This window comes from Prionailurus viverrinus, unplaced genomic scaffold, assembly GCF_022837055.1.
Source record: "Prionailurus viverrinus isolate Anna unplaced genomic scaffold, UM_Priviv_1.0 scaffold_38, whole genome shotgun sequence".
In the NCBI taxonomy this organism is placed as follows: Eukaryota; Metazoa; Chordata; class Mammalia; order Carnivora; family Felidae; genus Prionailurus; species Prionailurus viverrinus.
The window spans coordinates 4073454-4090793 of NW_025927606.1; the positions used below are offsets into that span (position 1 = coordinate 4073454).

Sequence of the window (17340 nt, forward strand, 5' to 3'; positions counted from 1 at the left end):
TTTAAACTAAAATGATTCTAAGTTATGATTAATTTCATGATTACCAAATGTCCTTAGCCTATATTAATATTAGCATTTACGGTGTAGTCCCATGCACGGGAGGCCTTTCCTGGAACCCTATTTAATGCTCCACCCCCGCGCCCGGCACGTCCCACTCACTGCCCGGCCTCAGTTTTCTCTTTAGCACGCGTAACTCTCGGGCCATCTATTTACTTACCTCGTTTGGCTGCGTCCCACTAGAATGGAGGGTCCACGAGGGCAGAGCCTGACAGGGCCCAACACGTAGTGGGTGCTCCACACTCATGGGTCAGGGGACGTCCGTCGCAGCGTCCCATCCATTCTTGCCTTCCACACCCTTCCGACGCGCCCTCCGCTCCCTGACCCCCGTAGGTCCAGCCCAAGCCCCTCCCGGCGTAGCTCCAGATCGGCCCTCGCGAGCTCCAAGGGACTCCCCAGCTCCTCGGACTTCGGCCTCCCCCTCCTCCGGCAGGCGTTCCTCAGCGCGCCAGCCGGCTCAGGTGCCCCCGCTTAAAACTAAAATAAGGCCCAAACCTCGGTGCTGCGAGGAGACAGCAGCAACCGACGTCCTCCAGGAGCCTTCGGGAGGCTTCCGGGGAAACCTTTGCTAAAGTGGGCGTGTCCCGGAAGTAGAACAAGCGCCCGCGCGCGAGAACCTCGTTTGCGCCTGCGCACACGGGGAGCAGGGTGCCGCGCTCGGCATGGGGGACCCGGAGTCAGAGCCTGAGCAGATCCGTTTGAAGTGTATCCGTAAGGACGGCTACTTCACGGTGCCTCCAGAACACAGGGTGCGACGGGGGGGCCGCTCGCCGTAGCTCCGCCGGGGGCAGGGCGGGACCGAAACGCCCTGGAGCCCCTTAGTGTCGCGCTGAAGCGTTGAGGTTGCCGCCGCCGCGGGCGGGAACGACAGTCCCAGAGTTCCTCGCGGCCGGCGCGGAAACCGGCGGCGCTGCTCCGGGGCCGAGGGCCTGGGCTGGTGGCGGACCGCGGGGCCGGTCGCGCTCCGCCGAGGGACGGGCGGGCTGTCAAGCAGCCGGCCTCCTCTGGAAGAACAGGCTCTGGGCTCTACCGCGGGCGTCGCTTCGTTTTGCGCCGGGGCCGGGCTTTGCGGGCTGACCCGGGAGCCCTTTGTGTCAGGGGGCAGTTGGCCCGTGGAAAGAGTTGGAGGCGTGGTCTTGCCCCGCCTGACACCCGGCAGCTTCCGTTTGTGTCTTGCTCTGTGCGAGGCCTTTGCGTGTGTTACTGTCATTTAGTCCTCTCGGCGACCCTTTATAAAGGTGAGGAACGTGAAGCTTAGGGGTGTGGAGTGGTTTTACCAAGGGAGACGGCTCGTGCAGGTGCAGGTTTGAACCCTAGTGTTTTAACTACTTACTGGTGCTGAGAAGCCGGAAAGCGTCATTAGCACACTGGCGGAGTGCGCACCTAGGGCCACCTGGAGCAGTCGCTGGCCGTTATACATCACTCACACACACAGCAGGTGCGCGCAGCTTTCCGAGTACGGTGCAGGAGTGAGGGGAAACCTCTCGGAGGGGAGCTGGGACATACCCAGATGAGGACAGAGTACACAATAGTAGGTGCTTCAAGATATGAAAGTATCGGGATTTTAGGGGAAGAATTGTTTGCAGCTGGGGGAAATTTTTTTGTAAAAGAAATTTGCGTGGAGGCGCCTGAGTGGCTCAGTCGGTTAAGCATGGGACTTTGGCTCAGGTCATGATCTCATGGCTCATGTTCCAGAGCTGCCGCGGGCTCTATGCTGACAGCTCAGAGGCTGGAGCCGGCTTCGGATTCTGTGTCTCCCTCTCTCACTCTGCCCGTCCCCCACTCATGCGTAGTCTGTCTGTCTGTCTCTCCTTCAAAAATAAATAAACAGTAAAAAAGAAAAATCTGTACAAAGGTGGCGTTTCTGCCAGGCTAGTAAGTGTGACTAGGATGTTGACGTGCAGAGACAAAGAGGCCTGGCATGCCAGATTTAGAGAGTGGCAGACGCAACCTCACGGAGATAAGAGACACAGTGTGACTAGGAAGCACCAGGGGTTCCCCCAGGAGAGAGGATGTGAGAAAGCACTGGTGGGCAGAGGAAGCTGAGGTGAGATCATGGAAGGGCTCAGTCTGGGTGATTCTGACCTGGCTCCAGAGGTGGTGGGAAGGGAGGAGATGGAAGGCAAGGGCTGGGAAGAGAATAGAGGCAGCAAGGCCAGAGAGAGACTGTTAGAATTTGAAACTTGCCACATGTGCTTCCTGGACCCAAAGAGACATGCCCATTCGGTCCACCTACCAAAGTACTGCATTACAAAGGTGCATCAGGATACAGGCTCTCTGCTAGGACAGGAACCCCTGAATATAGTGGGTTAAGTACAGGACTTTCTTTCTCCCTCCCCTAACTTTCCAGAGAGAGGCAGCTGTTTTCCACGAGGTGGGCCAGGCTCTCAAGCTGTCTGCCTTGTAGATCTCCCTCCACGTCATTCAAACCCCACCCTGCTTCAGGAGCAAAAAGGAGTGGGTGGCAACCAACTTCCTTTGACCGGGAAGTCCCTTCCTTGAGGCCTTGGTCCTTTCTGCTCACATCCCATTGGCCAAAATTGAGTCAAATGGACAGACCTAGCTGCAAGGGAGGCTGAGAAATCCAGCTACCAACAGGTTGGCCTCACGCCACTGGACAGTGTTTCCTAACTAGAAAAAGTACAGCGTGGATGTTGGGGATGGCTTGTCTCTGCCACAGATGAGTTTCCACTGCGTTTGATAGATGCTTTGTGAGGATCTAGGAGCTTTGTCCATCTCCAAAGCATAATTTAGACCAATGCTGCTCACTATTCCTCTTGTGATTGTGGAAATGTTGCTTTCTGACTCGTCCGGTATGGTTACCGTAAGCCACATAGCAGTGTGGAGCACGACACACATGGCAAGTGAGGAAATGAAATACTAATTTTAGTTAATTTTAACCATCCATGGCCAGTGGTTATTGTTTCCAGGCAGCCTACATCTGGACCGTGGGATTGGAAGGGAACAGGCTATCTGTGATGATGCATTCGAAGTGTCTGCTCCCCCAGTAACATCGTCCCCCTTTTCTCACTTGAAAAGCCCAAGTGTGTGGTTGTGTTTCTGTTTGGTGAGCAAGACACGAGTGAGCTCCCTGGTACAAATTAAATGTGAAATGTCCACCTTTAGTTGTTCGTTAGCTGGCCAATCCCTGCACTGCCAGCACCTCTGTCTTTCAGTTGGGACGGTGCCGGAGTGTGAAGGAGTTTGAGAAGCTGAACCGCATCGGGGAAGGCACCTATGGCATTGTCTGTGAGTGGCCAAGATGGGAGGTCTGGGGTTCAGGGGACTGTCCCAGCAGTTGAGGAACTTAACACCCATTGCTCCACAGCCAGGGCAGAATTTCTACAAGTGAATCGGATCTGTGGTATATTTGCCATAAATTCCACACCATGTCTGAGTAAATGTAATTTATTCAAATTGCATCTGCAACCCTGACCTGCAAGTTGGGGCAACTGTTACAGCAAAATGCAGAACTTCCAGAAGCAGCCGGGGCTGCAGCCTGTGGCAGCTGAGATGTTGGTATACCTTATACTACTGGGGTTCGGAAGCTGCGCACTTTAGCACAGGGCTTTGAGGAGCCTCCTTGGCACAATATAAGGGATTTTTTCCTGGATAAAGTATCTTATTTGCTGTTAGAACATAGTAACAACAGAGAGCAGAGCAGTGACCCGCATCCTGACTCTAAGGAGAAACACTGAGAGGGAGCCTGTTGTAAGTAGCACCCTCTACCCAGGTTAGATGAGAGGACTCCCCCAGAGAGCCTGTGTCTGGTGGGGATGCGGGCGCTGCTTGCATGGTGAGGACCTAGTGTCAATGGGCATCCAGTTATCAAAGAAGGGAAAGGGAACCCGCAGGGTTCTGAACGAGGCCCCTGTGTGGCACAAGGGTGGGTGATGTGGGATCAAGCCTATTTGATCATTCCATCATGGATGAGTTTCCATTCCAGATAGGGCCCGGGACACCCAGACGGATGAGATTGTTGCCCTGAAGAAAGTGCGGATGGACAAAGAGAAGGACGGTGAGCTCAAAGTGGGAGGGGTAGAAAGGTGCCAGTTGCCCAAGGTTCCTTCTGGCCTGGGGTGGGGGTTGCTGAGGCCAGGTCTGATCGCTGAGGTCCTTGTGTGCAGGGGTGGGGGTAGCTGAGTTGCAGGTCTTGTTGTAGGGGACCTTGTATTCAGGGGGGGTTCCTGAGGCCAAGTCTGGTTACAGGGATCCTTGTGTGCAGGGGTGGGGGTAGCTGAGGCCAGGTCTGGTTACAGGGTTCCTTGTGTGCAGGAGTGGGGATTGCTGAGTTGCAAGTCTGGTTGTAGGGGACCTCGTATGCAGGGGTGGGGGTTCCTGAGGCCAAGTGTGGTTACAGGGATCCTGTGTGCAGCGATGGGGATTGCTGAGGCCAGGTCTGGTTGCAGGGGTCCTTGTGTGTACAGGTGGGGGTTCCTGATTTGCAGGTCTAATTTCAGAGGTCCTTGTCGGCAGGGATGGGGGCTGCTGATTGCAGGTCTGGTTGCAGGGGTGGGGGTTCCTGATTTGCAGGTCTAGTTTCAGGGGTCTTTGTCTGCAGGGGTGGGTGTTGCTGAGTTACCAGTCTGGATGCATGGATTCTTTTCTGCAGGGGTCGGGGTTCCTGAGTTGCAGATCTAATTTCAGGGGTCCTTGTCTGCATGGGTGGGGGTTGCTGAGTTCCGGGTCTAGTTTAAGGGGTCTTTGTCTGCAGGGGTGGGGGTTCCTGATTTGCAGGTCTAGTTCAGGGGTCCTTGTCTGCAGAGGTGGGGCTGCTGAGTTGCAGGTCTGGTTGCAGGGGTGGGGGTTTTTGTGTTGCAGGTCTAATTTCAGGGTCCTCGTTCTCAGGGGTGGAGGTTGCTGAGTAACAGGTCTAGTTTCAGGGGTCCTCATCTGCAGCGGTGGGTTCCTGAGTTGCTGGTCTGGTTGCAGGGGTCCTTGTCTGCAGGGGTGGGGGTTGCTGAGTTACAGGTCCAATTTCAGGGGTCCTTGTCTGCAAGGGTGGGGGCTGCTGAGTTGTAGGTCTGGTTGCAGGGATCTTTGTAGGGGTGGGGGTTGCTGAGTTACAGGTCCAATTTCAGGGGTCCTTGTCTGCAAGGGTGGGGGCTGCTGAGTTTCAGCTCTGGTTACAGGGGTGGGGATTCCTGTGTTGCAGTCTAATTTCAGGGGTCCTTGTTCTCAGGGGTGGGGGTAGCTGAGTTGCAGGTCTGGAAGCAGGCGTGGGGGTTGCTGAGGTGCAGGTGTGTCATAGGGATGAGGGTTGCTGAGTTGCAGGTCTGGTTGCAGGGGTGGGGGTTGCTGAGTTACCGGTCTGGATGTGGGGGTGGGGGTTGCTGAGTTGCAGGTCTGTCTGCAGGGGTGTGGGTTGCTGAGTTTCAGGGGTCCTTGTCTGCAGGGGTGGGGTATGCTGAGTTGCAGGCCTGGCTGCAGGAGTTTGCAGGAGTGGGGGTTGCTGAGGCCAGGTCTGCTTGCAGGGGTCCTTGTCTGCAGAGGTGGGGATCACTGAGTTGCAGGTCTAGTTTCAGGGGTCCTTGTCTCCAGGGGTGAGGGTTGCTGAGGCCAGGTCTGGTTGCAAAGGTCCTTTTGTGCAGGGTTGGGGGTTGCTGAGGCCAGGTCTGGTTTTAGGGGTCCTTGCCTGTAGTGGTGGGGATTGCTGATGCCAGGTTTGGTCCCAGGGGTCCTTCTTTGCAGGGCTGGGGGTTGCTGAGGCCAGGTCTGGTTGCAGGGATCCTTGTGTGCAGGGCTTGTGGTGGCTGAGTTGCAGGTCTGGTTGCATGGGTGGGGGTTGCTGAGTTGCAGGTCTGTCTGCAGGGGTGTGGGTTGCTGAGTTGCAGGTCTGGTTGCAGGAGTCCTTGTCTGCAGGGGTGGGGATTGCTGAGGCTGGGTCTGGTCACAAAGGTCCTTGTGTGCAGGGTTGGGGGTACCTGAGTTGCTGGTCTGGTTGTAGGGGACCTTGTATGCAGGGCTGGGGGTTCATGAGGCCAGTTCTGGTTACAGGGACCCTTGTGTGCAGGGCTGGGGGTTGCTGAGGCCAGGTCTGATCCCAGGGGTCCTTGTGTGCAGGAGTGGGGATTGCTGAGTTGCAGTTCTGGTTGCAGGGGTCGGGGCTGGTTGCAGGGGTCGGGGTTGCTGAGGCCAGGTCTGGTTGCAGGGGTCTTTGTCTCCAGGGGTGGGGTTCCTGAGGTCATGTCTGGTTGCTTGGGTCCTTGTCTGCTGGGCTTGTGGTTGCTGAGTTGCAGGTCTGGTTGCATGGGTGGGGGTTTCTGAGTTGCAGGTCTGGTGTGCAGGGGTGGGGGTTGCTGAGTTGCAGGTCTGGTTGCAGGGGTCCTTGTGTTCAGGGGTGGGGGGTTGCTGAGTTGCAGGTCCGGTTGCAGGGGTCTTTGTCTCCAGGGGTGGGGTTGCTGAGGTCATGTCTGGTTGCTTGGGTCCTTGTCTGCAGGACTTGTGGTTGCTGAGTTGCAGGTCTGGTTGCATGGGTGGGGGTTACTGAGTTGCAGGTCTGGTTGCAGGGGTCCTTGTGTGCAGGGGTGTGGGTTGCTGAGTTGCAGGTCTGCCTGCAGGGGTCCCCATCAGCAGCCTTCGGGAGATCACACTGCTTCTTCGCCTTCGCCATCCGAATATTGTGGAGCTGAAGGAGGTGGTTGTTGGGAACCACCTGGAGAGGTACGCAGTCTGCTGAGCCCGCCCTGCCCGTCCCCTCCCTGTGCTTTCCCCAAGCACAGTTCGTCCTTCCCACAATCTGGGAGGGTCCTGTGGCCTAGGAGGACGTGCGAGCCTCCGTGTGTTTCCCCTTTCCTTCCAGCATCTTTCTGGTGATGGGTTATTGTGAGCAAGACCTGGCCAGCCTTCTGGAGAACATGCCGACACCGTTCTCGGAGGCCCAGGTGTGAGGCTGGGGGCCACGGAGCAGGTGCACCTCCACATTTGCGCCAAACGTGTATCGCCTTAACTGATGCCTTCTGCCTTTGTGTAGGTCAAGTGCATTGTCCTTCAAGTGCTCCGAGGACTTCAGTACCTGCACCAGAACTTCATCATCCACAGGTAGGAGGGGCCTCAGGTGGTGGGGGATGGCATCATCGGGGCGGGGGGTGCCGAAGGGACAAATGTGCCCTCGTGACGCAGGGGAAAGGTGACCTGGCTTCGATGCATTTCTCTAACTGTTCCTTGGGGCAGGATCCAGGCCCAAACAGCACCTGCTTTCCACCCGGGGGACTGACTGTGTGGACACATCCCTCCTGGAGTCTCGTTACGCACGAGAAAATGCTATGACTGGAAGAGGATGGAGTGGGGGATCTTCCAGGCCCACAGCAGTGGTTTCTTGTATCTTGGAGCAGCTGGTGCAGCCCTGGGTGGGGATGGGCACGGGAGGAAGTTAGGCCTGGGCTTGCTGCCTGGCTCTGCCACTTCCTGAGGAAGTTACTGAGAGCTCTGCTACTCCAGCTGCCAGATGGCCTTCTGCTGCCCACCTTCCCTGTTTTTAAAAAGTTCTGGGACGCCCGGGTGGCTCAGGCAGTTAAGTGTCTGACTCTTGGTTTCGGCTCAAGTCATGATCTCACAGCTTATGGGATCAAGCCCCACATCAGCCTTGGCACTGACGGTGCAGAGCCTGCTTGGGATTCTTGATTTCCTTTGTCTCTGTCTCTCCCCTGCACATGCTCTCTCCCTCCCTCCCTCCCTCCCTCTCTCTCTCTCTCCCCCTCTCTCTCTCCCCCCCCTCTCTCTCCCCCTCTCCCCCTCTCCCCCTCTCCCTCTCTCTCTCCCTCCCTCTCTCCCTCCCTCTCTCTCTCTCTCCCTCCCTCTCTCTCTCTCCCTCCCTCTCTCTCTCCCTCCCCCTCCCTCTCTCTCCCTCCCCCTCCCTCTCTCTCCCTCCCCCTCCCTCTCTCTCCCTCCCTCTCTCTCTCTCTTTCCCTCCCTCTCTCTCTTTCCCTCCCTCTCTCTCTCTCTCCCTCCCTCTCTCTCTCTCTTTCCCTCCCTCTCTCTCTTTCCCTCCCTCTCTCTCTCTCTCCCTCCCTCTCTCTCTCTCTCTCCCTCCCTCTCTCTCTCTCCCTCCCTCTCTTTCCGTCCCTCTCTCTCTCTCTTTCCCTCCCTCCCTCTCTCTCTCCCTCCCTCTCTAAGATAAATATTTAAAATAAATAAGAAGCACCTGGGTGGCTCAGTTAAGTGACTCACTTTGGCTCAGGTCACGATCTCATGGTTAGTGAGTCTGAGCCCCTGGTCGGGCTCTGTGCTGAGATCTCAGATCTTCTGTCTCCCTCTCCCCTCTCTCTGCCCCTTCCCTGCTCATGTGCACATGCTTTCTTTCTCTTTCTCAAAAATAAATAAACATTACAAATTTTTTTTTTAATTTCAAATTAACAAATAATAAAAAGTTTTAAACGGGGGTGCCCAGAAAGCTCAAATGGGCTCAGTCGGGAGAGCGTGTGACTCTTGATCTCAGGATTGTACGTTCAATCCACACATTGGGTGTGGAGATTATTAAAAATAAGTAAACTTTAAAAAGTTCCAACAGAGGATGTGGAGGAAAAGTGTTTTGGGTGTGCCTGTGACATACAATTAGGAGACAACGTAATTACCCCATGGAGCTCACTTCCTGGGAACTAGTGATCACTTTCTGTCACAGGGACCTGAAGGTTTCCAACCTGCTCATGACTGACAAAGGCTGTGTGAAGACAGGTGGGTGCAGGCCGCTGGCTCTGTGGGAGGTGTGGCCACTTGGGCAGGGGAGCAGCTCAGTCCTCACAAGCACCCTGAAGGCTGAGGGCTGGCTCCCACATAGCAGCTCGTTAGCCCTCCCCCGGTGACCCTCGTCCCCTCGTCTTTCTGCCTTTGTCGCAGCGGATTTTGGCCTGGCGCGGGCCTATGGCATCCCAGTGAAGCCGATGACCCCCAAGGTGGTGACGCTCTGGTGAGTCTGTCGGGACGAGGTGTCCCTGGTGGAGGGAAGTGTGGGGCACTGATCAGGCCAAAGCTGCAGAAGGACCCTGAGGGTCTCGAAGCCCCAGAGGGCTGCACATACTCCTGGAGGCTGGGTCTAGGACACTTCCTGAGACAGCAAGATGACAGCAAGGCTGGTGAGACCGCCCTGCCCGAGGCAGCCGGACACCCAGCCTGATTCAGACAGAAGGGTGGGTGGGTGACGCAGCTTTCTGGAGTTGCTTCTCGTGTTTTTAAGAAGCACAGCAGGGTTGTGGTTACAGAGAGGACGTGGAAATCATACACCTTCTGCCATGTGTCAGCCAGCCCCCGCATGGCATAGAGAATTCGCTGCTCACAGGGGCTGTCCAGCAGCAGCTGCCGTGACCGCGCGTGCCGTCCACGTTTGCAGCACTGCGGGGAAGAGGGGGCCTGAGCTGGGGTTGGCCATCCGCTCGCCCAGGCCAGCTCTCAGGAAGGCTGACTGTGGAGTGCATTTCTCTTTGCAGGTACCGGGCCCCCGAACTGCTGTTGGGAACTACCACACAGACCACCAGCATTGACATGTGGTGAGGGGTGAAGGCAGCTCCCAGAGCCTGGGGGAGAGGCCGGCAGGGGCCGGAGCAGGGCTGGGGTCTTTGCCAGCTCCTGGTGGGGAGAAACCTGGGATCCCAAGGGGACGTGTGAGAACATAGCTTCTGCAGCAGAAAGGCCGGCCCTCGCCACCCACAGAGGCCATCTGGCACCGGGTCACGTTCCGTGGTGACCTCCCGAGCTCCAGCCGGTCCTGACCCCAGCACGTGGGAGGCATGTGGGGCGGCACTTGCCCTCAGCGGCTCACGTCAAAGTGGCACTCGGCGGAGGTGTGTGGCCACGGCGAGCCGGTGCGGGAAGTGAGGCCCGCTCTCCTCTGCAGGGCCGTGGGGTGCATCCTGGCCGAGCTGCTGGCTCACAAGCCCCTGCTCCCCGGCACTTCTGAGATCCACCAGGTGGACCTGATTGTACAGCTGCTGGGGACACCCAGTGAGAACATCTGGCCGGTGAGTGCCTGGCCTCTGCCCTCGTCACCCCCCTGCCGAGGCCGGCTTCACCTGCCGTGAAGCCCTGTGGCTCCACCTCCCGCTTCCCGCAGGGTTTCTCCAGGCTGCCGCTGGTGGGCCAGTACAGCCTGCGCAAGCAGCCCTACAACAACCTGAAGCACAAGTTCCCGTGGCTGTCGGAGGCCGGCCTGCGCCTGCTGAACTTCCTCTTCATGTATGACCCCAAGAAAAGGTGCTGACCTCGCCTGCGGGCAGGAGTGGGGACACCTCAAACCCGGGCCCTTTATAGGGGGATTTTCAGAACACAGGCCACGCTGCTGCAGAGAAGCCCCCGGACTCAGGCACGGAGGGCCAGCCGCTCAGTTTGGGTGGTCTCTGCCCACCCAGGTCACGGAGCCCGTTCTGAGTTTCCCATCTGTTTCTGGGCCCCAGTCCCCTACTTGCCACTCACCTCTTGTCGTTGGGACATTTGAACCAGAGGGCGCGGAGCCGGGCAGGTGTGAGGGACACTAGCTTCAGTGGCATCTGGGGGTCCTGTTAACAGCAAGGCCTCCTCTCCAGGGCAACGGCCAGAGACGGCTTGGAAAGCTCCTACTTCAAGGAGAAGCCCCTGCGTGAGTCTCCCAGACCCCCACCCCCACCCCCACCAGGCTCCACAGGGGGCTTGGCTTGTGGCCCTTGTAGTCCAGGGTGGGGTGTTGGGGCACGGCCTCGCAGAGCTGCTGAAGCCCCTGAAGGGGTGGTGTGGTGGGCTCCTGGCGGAGCCCAGGTAGAGGGTGGGCCCTGGGTGGGCAGGGGCTGCCTGCTGAGGCCGGTGTGGATGCTTGTTGGCCACACAAACTGTTCTCTGATGGGAGCAGAGGAAGACGCAACCCCAGGGCCCATCACAGATGCAGAGCGGGGTTCTCAGACCCGGAGCACACTCTTTCCCCATCCCCCACCCACCCGGCGCTGAACGGCTCTCTCCCTGCAGCCTGCGAGCCGGAGCTCATGCCCACCTTCCCCCACCACCGCAACAAGCGGGCTGTTCCGGCCACGTGTGAGGCCCAGAGCAAGCGCTGCAAGCCGTGACCGTGACCAGCAGGAGGCCTCTGCAGTCCGGGCTGACGACGCTGCTAGGATCCGGCTCGCCCTTTGACTGACACTGACCAGCTGCTCCAGCTGACTGCACTCCCTTCTCCAGAAGAGCAGGGTGGGTGCACCCGAGAAGGGCCTGACACTCAGTCTGGGCACCCGTGGCCACGCCCACAGCCGGCCCTCTACAGCTGTGCAGAAGCTCAGGCCCTCACTTCCCAAGAGCAAAGGGCTGCTGGGCCCATCTCAGTGGGTGTTGCTAGCGTGGGATGGGCAGACCCCCCACATGGTTGCCTGCATCCCGTCCTGGGCCCCAGGGTCTGTCTGAGGCTCTGGTAAGCCTCCCCCTCCGCCCCGCCCCAGCGGCAGGGCTGGTGACACTCAGATGGGAAGGAGGGGTCGGGTGTGGGTCACATCCTGCCTGATGGACTGGGGTCTGGGCCCTGTCCCTGCCCCCACACTGAGGCCCAGACGGGAAGGGGCACGAGTGGGTGCTAACAGAAGCTCAGAGAGATGAAAGTTTTTCTAACAGACGTGAACAGGTTCAATGTCCTTTAATGAACTTTGGGTTCTGACTCATGACGTGAAGGTGGTTCTCTGAGTGCTGGGAAGGAGAGGTGGGACAGACAGACGGGCAGAGTGCCCAGTGAGGAGGGGCCAGCACAGAAACAGGCACCTGTCCCCTCCAGTCCTGTGGGTTAGTATGTTCTGGGACCCCTTCCCCCCCAGGAAAAGGGGTTCCGCCTGCCTGCGCCCTGAGAGTCTGTCTGAGCAGGTGGCTACTCAAGAGCCTGGACCCCATCTTTACCACTGGGCCCAGGGTGAATGATCAGGTGGGAAGCCTGTGCAGCAGAGAGCCCCAGCAAGGTGGCTTGTGGGGTGCTGATTGCTCAGAAGCCCCACGTTCCACCTGGAAGCGAGCGACACAGCCTGTCCAGGCCCCACTTGCTGCCTGCCTCCCTGCTCTCTGGACTCCTCGGGAGCCTGCACACTCTGCTGTGAGATCGGATTGTTTCTCTTCCACACGTGGGCCCAACTTCCCAGCCCAGCGCTGACCAGGGCACGTGGGTTCATCTCGGGCCAGCCCTCGGCTCATTCCATCGGCAAGAGGCTAGGTGAGCCACGTACCTGGCAGAGCCCCCGGGCTGGTCACGGTGGTGCTCAGTGGCCCACGGTGTCACCTGCAGGCCTCCAAGGACACCCCTGTGAGGAGAATCTCCCTTGGACGCTCAGAGGGAGGCAACATGTCCTGAACCACAACTTACAGGGATAGGTCAAGAGCTACAGGCTGGGTGCTGGGCCCCTCCAGTGGGCTGGGGGAGGGGTGAAAGAGGAGGGAGAGGGCCCTTCGTGGGAGTAGGCATGGTGGTGAGACGCGGACACAAACTAGACTCCACCCAGCACGTTGGGACATAGTCTGGAACACTGGGAGCAGGGGGTGGGGAGCCGGCCAGCCCCAGGCAAGAGCTTTCCATGGAAGGCAGGAGCCCATCTCCTGCTTTGTGAGGCCTGGATTCCCCCACCCTGCTGTGCCCAGGAGTCCCTGGGGGGCAGGGTGGCCAGGGCTCAGGCCTGAGGAGTGATGAGGCCCAGAGAAGCACCACGGAAACTCTCTGGAAAGCACTTGACCCAGGGCCTGGCTGGGCCTAAGGTCGGGCCCCGGGCCCATCATAGAGGAGGGTGTCCACCTGTGCACGCTGCAGCCAGAGGCGCTGCTGGGTGTCACCGAGCAGCACACGAAGTGCGTGACCTAGACGGCAGGCGGGCAGGGTGGCACAGTGCGGGGCGTGCAGCTGGCGGCACGTGTCACAGCAGAGGGTGGGCAGGGCACCGGGAGCCAGGCAGCCGTGTGCTTGGTAGCCGGGGGGTGGGGGGCTGGGCCCGTACCCACGCTGGGGGCTGGCCCGCCCCGACCTCCCTGGGTCTCCAGGCCTGCTTAGCAGCTCTTGGCGCAGCGACAGAAAGGAGAAGGCGTCCGGCTCTGGCTCCGGCTCCTCCTTCAAGGCCCCGTACGGTGGGCTGCCGGCCTGCGGCAGCACCTCAGCCTCCCCTAGTGGCTCCCAGGCCCCGCCCCTGGCACCCCACAGTTTGGCGCTCTGTCCCCAGAGTGGAGGCCGGCAGGCCAGCTCTGGGGGAGGGGAGTCGGGGCCCGGCGAGGGCCCCCCATACAGGCTGGCCTCCTCCGAGCCCTCGTCCTCCTGCAGGTCCCGGTATAGGTCCAGCTGCGTCTGGAACACGGTCGGGGAGCCCCGGGGGGGCAGAGGTGGCGGCTCCTCTTCCCGGGCCAGCCGCTGCTGCAGCCAGGCCACGCAGGAGGCCACGTCCGCGCTGGCCCGCCGGGCCTGCAGCAGCTCCTCCGCTGGCAGCACGCTGGTCCCCAGCTGGGCCAGCACCTCGCCCAGGATCTCACACTCCAGCCGCAGGGCAAAGCAGCCCAGGGCTACCTGCACCAGCTGGCAGGCGGGTGGCAGGGCAGCCATCGTCAGGCGGTGGTTGTCCCTGGGCACGTAACCCATCTTCTGGAAGCTCTGGATGAGGAGGTCCTCCGAGAGGGCACCTTTCAGCACGTGCACGTAGCCCCCGGAGAAGGTCTGCGGAGGAGGGTCCCTGTCACCAGCAGGCCACACTCACCTCCATTCTGGCCTTGGCCGGCTCCAGGGGCCACCAGCCTCACCCCAGAACCGGGGCAGTTTGGGGCTGTGCTGACACGCCCATGGGAGGAGCTTTTCGGCAACGCGTGCTAGAGCCCGCCTCCCGAGACCCGCTTTAGTTGCTGGGGCCGGCGAGGGAAATAAATCTCACTTCCCTCGGGGTCTCCTCCACCTCCTGTCACCTCCGGGGCTTTGCTGAGATCTGGTCCTGCACAAATAGGGGTGCTTATCTGCCCTTCTCATCAGGTGGCCTCCCCAACACGTCCTGAACTCGCCTTTGCACTTGTCTTGGAGAGCCTTTCCCATGGAGACCGAGGCTTAGCCACGCGTTTTATCCAGCTGTGCCTGCCACCACGTGGGTGCACCACCTGTACTGTGTGGAGGCTCCACTGTGCAGCTGGGCGGAGAGCCCGGGAACGCCAGACAGGAAAGTGCCTCCCGGGTCGCATTTTTTGAGGATGACGGTCATGTGGGTCTCCCGGTCCTAAAATTCTATCACTCTGGGATCCTGTCAGCATTCCTCTGCTTCTAGCTGAGGATGACACGTCCCGCAGACTGAGCACTACCGCGTGCAAGCATCGTACTCAGGGCTCACAACAGACCTAGGACTGGCTTATTCTTGTGTCCGCTTGACAGACAAGGAAACGGGTTCAGGGAGCTTAGGTAACCTGCACTAAGCCACACGGCCAAGAGGAAGTAGGACCAGACTGCAGCCAGGTCTGACCGACACTGAAGGGTGCCTCCCGCCCCGTTATCCGAATGTTAAAGCCCTTGAACTTCTGACCAGCAGGTGTCCCCATGAAGCAACAAAGCTCTAGAGCTCACCCTTTGAGAGAGGGGGGAGGGGCGGGGGAGACAGAAAAGCGGCCGCTGCCATGGCAACCGGCGGAGGTGGACTCGCCCACGTGCCCAATGACATCAGCACCTTCCTACTCTTCCAAATTAGCTTTGAGGGCCAAATGCCTGCCCCCTCAGCAGGCTGGCAGCTCATCTACGGGGTCAGCCCAGCCCTGGACACAGCCTCCGTACCTGAACGAGTGGTGGACTTAGTCCAGACCCCCAGGGTGTGCAGGGTCCCCAGCTCGTGCCTACTTCATAGGGGATACACCCGCCCAACACTCCTCTATAAATGGGATCATGGAGGGATTAGAGTGATCATGGAACCTCAAGTTCCTCTCGTGCACCTGTCCTAGGATTTGTGCTACAGGAGCCGCGGGGCCACTTTGGGGAGAGCAGTGATTCCAGTTTCGAGGAGCAAGGATTCCGCCCCGCCCAACCCAGAAGGCAGGCACCCAGGGTGGGTGGCCTCCACCCACACCATGTTTTCAGCCCTGCGAGTGTCCAGGGGGACCTTGGCCAAGAGCTGCCCCCAAGGCTTCCAGGATCCCCCAGGGAACTCTGACCTCGGCACAGAGCATCCTGGGTAGGGGAGCCCTCTCGGCCCAGTGCCCTACCTTGATGGTGGTGAACTCCTTCCTCCAGGGTAGCAGGTACAGGTGCACGGCGGCCAACTCCAGCAGCTCGAAGGCGCGGGCCAGGCCGCGCAGCGCGGGGGCCAGGTCGGCGCGGCCCCACAGGCCGTCGGTGAGCAGCGCCAGCGCGTCGTCCTGCAGCGCCCCGTGCAGGTCGAAGTCTTCAACCAGGATCTGCCACAGCACCGCGCGCAGCGATGGGTCCCCGCACACGCCCGCGCGGCCGCGCCGCAGCTCACGCTCCAGGCACAGGCGGTAGTCCTCGGACAGCGAGCTGCTGCCCATTCTGGCGGGCGGGGGTCGCGTGTCAGGAACCAGAGACCTCTCCCCGCCAGTTGTGCGCCCCCCAGAGCCTCCACCCAGCATCCACATGGTCCCCCCGCAGCCCGGCGACCTCGTCAGCTGAGCGGACCCCAGGGCCTACAGCACCCCGCCAGCTGCGTCCCCGCTCCCGAACAGAGAGACCCCGCCTCGCCCACCAGGGAGTGCTGCGGGCCCCGCGAGCGACCGCACTACCTGCGGGTCCCCACCTCTCGGCTCGGAGCTCTTCCGCCGCCTGCGGCTCCGCCCATCGGCCTCGGCCGTGACGCTCGGGGCGGGGCCTGCTCGGGGCACAGCCCCCTCTGCTAACACGGGCGGGGCCGAGCCGGGGGGCGGGGCCTTGTGCCGCCCAGCTGAGCACCTGCACCGCGCACCTGTACCGCCAGCTGCCCCCTCGTCTCCCGTCTACCCACGGCGCCGCCGGGGCCGTTGCTGGCCGACCCTGGGCCGGGGCTCGGGCGGGCACACGAGGAACGGTGCGTCCCAGCAGCCGCTCCCTCTGAGCCAGGCGCTTGGAGCGCCGGCGCCCCTCGAGCGACCCAGCTCTGGCCCAGCGCTCAACCAGCGCACAAGGAGGTGAGCTTCGCCGTGGTTAGAACAGCAGCCTCGGGTGGGCGGGGCGGCCTCAGTTTCTCCGCGGGCTCACCTTCCTGGTGTGTGAGCGCATCATCTGGGGGTCCCTGAGGCGGCGTGAAGGTCCCTTCCTGACTAGGCCAGCGTCGTTTCCAGGCCCCTGAGCCGAGGCCGGCGAAGCTCAGGTCTGATCCCGGCCACAACTCCCTGGGGACATTTTTTCTTGCTCTGCTTTGGGCTCCGCTCAGCGCCGAGGCCACTTGGGTGGACGAGGGATGGGAGAGATTTGGTCCTCGGGAGTCCCAGCTCAGCGCAGGGAAGGTCTTCATAGACCTCCCTCCCTGGGCACCCTGCAGCTGGGTTTCTGGGCCCCTCGCCTCTCCAGGACAGTTTTTTGTTGGCCCCACCTGGGAAGACGTCTCTGAGTTTTCCCTCGGCAGTGCTCTGCAATATTGTTTTTAGATTCTTCAAATGGGACTTCTGGAAAAAACACGGTAATGAAGCGAGGGATCGATCTCCTTGAGCCATTTTGCCGGCCACCACCCAACGTGGAGGTATTTCACTTACTGCGTACTGAGCCCAACCGTAGGGCCACGCCATGCCTGAGGGGACAGGTAGCTTCTGGTCACCTTCTCCTGCTTATGTGCAGAAGGGTTGAGCTTAACCACTCTCTTCAGTTCACCGCTGAGTTCATAGTGGTCTTCAGATGCAAGGCCCCCCATGTTGCGTTCATCCAAGGCCACAGCCCCATCCCTAAAAGACGACCAGTGAGTGTGGTGAATGGGCGTCCTCAGTGCACCCTTGCACAGCCTGCAGGGCAGGACCTCCGGCTCTAAGTAGATGGTGTTCTGCCCTCTGCTTCTTCGAGTCTGCAGTCGGTGCTGTTTGGGATTCGTCTCTGTTGCTGTGACTCCAGGCACTTGCTCTGTGCTGCTCTAGGGCATGTGGCTCTTCTCAATGTGACACTAGAATCAGGGTGGGTCTTTGCTGCTGCTTCCACACAGACTGGAAGTGACATTGTGTGGTTTCCCAGGTTGAGTCCTTAAAATACCTCGTTGTCTTGGAGCGTTCGCTCTTGGAATCCAGCCATCCGTGGGGTAGCTGGCAGCCACATGGAGAGACCTCTCATGGGGCTGAATGTCTCCCCGTGTTCATGTCCACCTATAACCTGGGCATGTGAGCATATTTGGAAACAGGATCTTTGCACGTGTCATCAAGTTAGGATGAAGTCATGCTGGC

General features: G+C 59.9%; 2 protein-coding genes across 10 annotated transcripts; one reads left to right on the forward strand and one right to left on the reverse strand.

Moving 5' to 3' along the window:
- The first annotated feature begins 670 nt into the window (after nt 1-670).
- CDK10 (cyclin dependent kinase 10) lies at nt 671-11617 on the forward strand. 5 transcript variants are annotated; one of them, XM_047846298.1, is made up of 13 exons: nt 671-806; nt 3234-3306; nt 4004-4075; nt 6618-6720; nt 6860-6941; nt 7031-7098; nt 8678-8730; nt 8893-8962; nt 9480-9539; nt 9887-10010; nt 10103-10242; nt 10572-10624; nt 10984-11617. In XM_047846298.1, the coding sequence occupies exons 1-13, from the start codon at nt 720-722 to the stop codon at nt 11079-11081; spliced, it is 1083 nt and encodes a 360-aa protein (XP_047702254.1). In that variant the 5' UTR covers nt 671-719; the 3' UTR covers nt 11082-11617. The 5 variants fall into 5 exon arrangements, with proteins under 5 accessions (XP_047702254.1, XP_047702255.1, XP_047702258.1 ...); XM_047846299.1 differs by having other exon boundaries at nt 680-1295; XM_047846300.1 differs by having other exon boundaries at nt 748-768.
- Nucleotides 11618-11675: 58 nt separating this feature from the next.
- On the reverse strand, nt 11676-16309 carry SPATA2L (spermatogenesis associated 2 like). 5 transcript variants are annotated; one of them, XM_047846295.1, is made up of 3 exons: nt 16175-16309; nt 15190-15493; nt 11676-13675 (listed from the first exon to the last, which is right to left on the reverse strand). In XM_047846295.1, the coding sequence occupies exons 2-3, from the start codon at nt 15490-15492 to the stop codon at nt 12731-12733; spliced, it is 1248 nt and encodes a 415-aa protein (XP_047702251.1). In that variant the 5' UTR covers nt 15493; nt 16175-16309; the 3' UTR covers nt 11676-12730. The 5 variants fall into 5 exon arrangements, with proteins under 5 accessions (XP_047702251.1, XP_047702248.1, XP_047702247.1 ...); XM_047846292.1 differs by lacking the exon at nt 16175-16309 and adding an exon at nt 15738-15780; XM_047846291.1 differs by lacking the exon at nt 16175-16309 and adding an exon at nt 15724-15777.
- Nucleotides 16310-17340: the final 1031 nt, after the last annotated feature.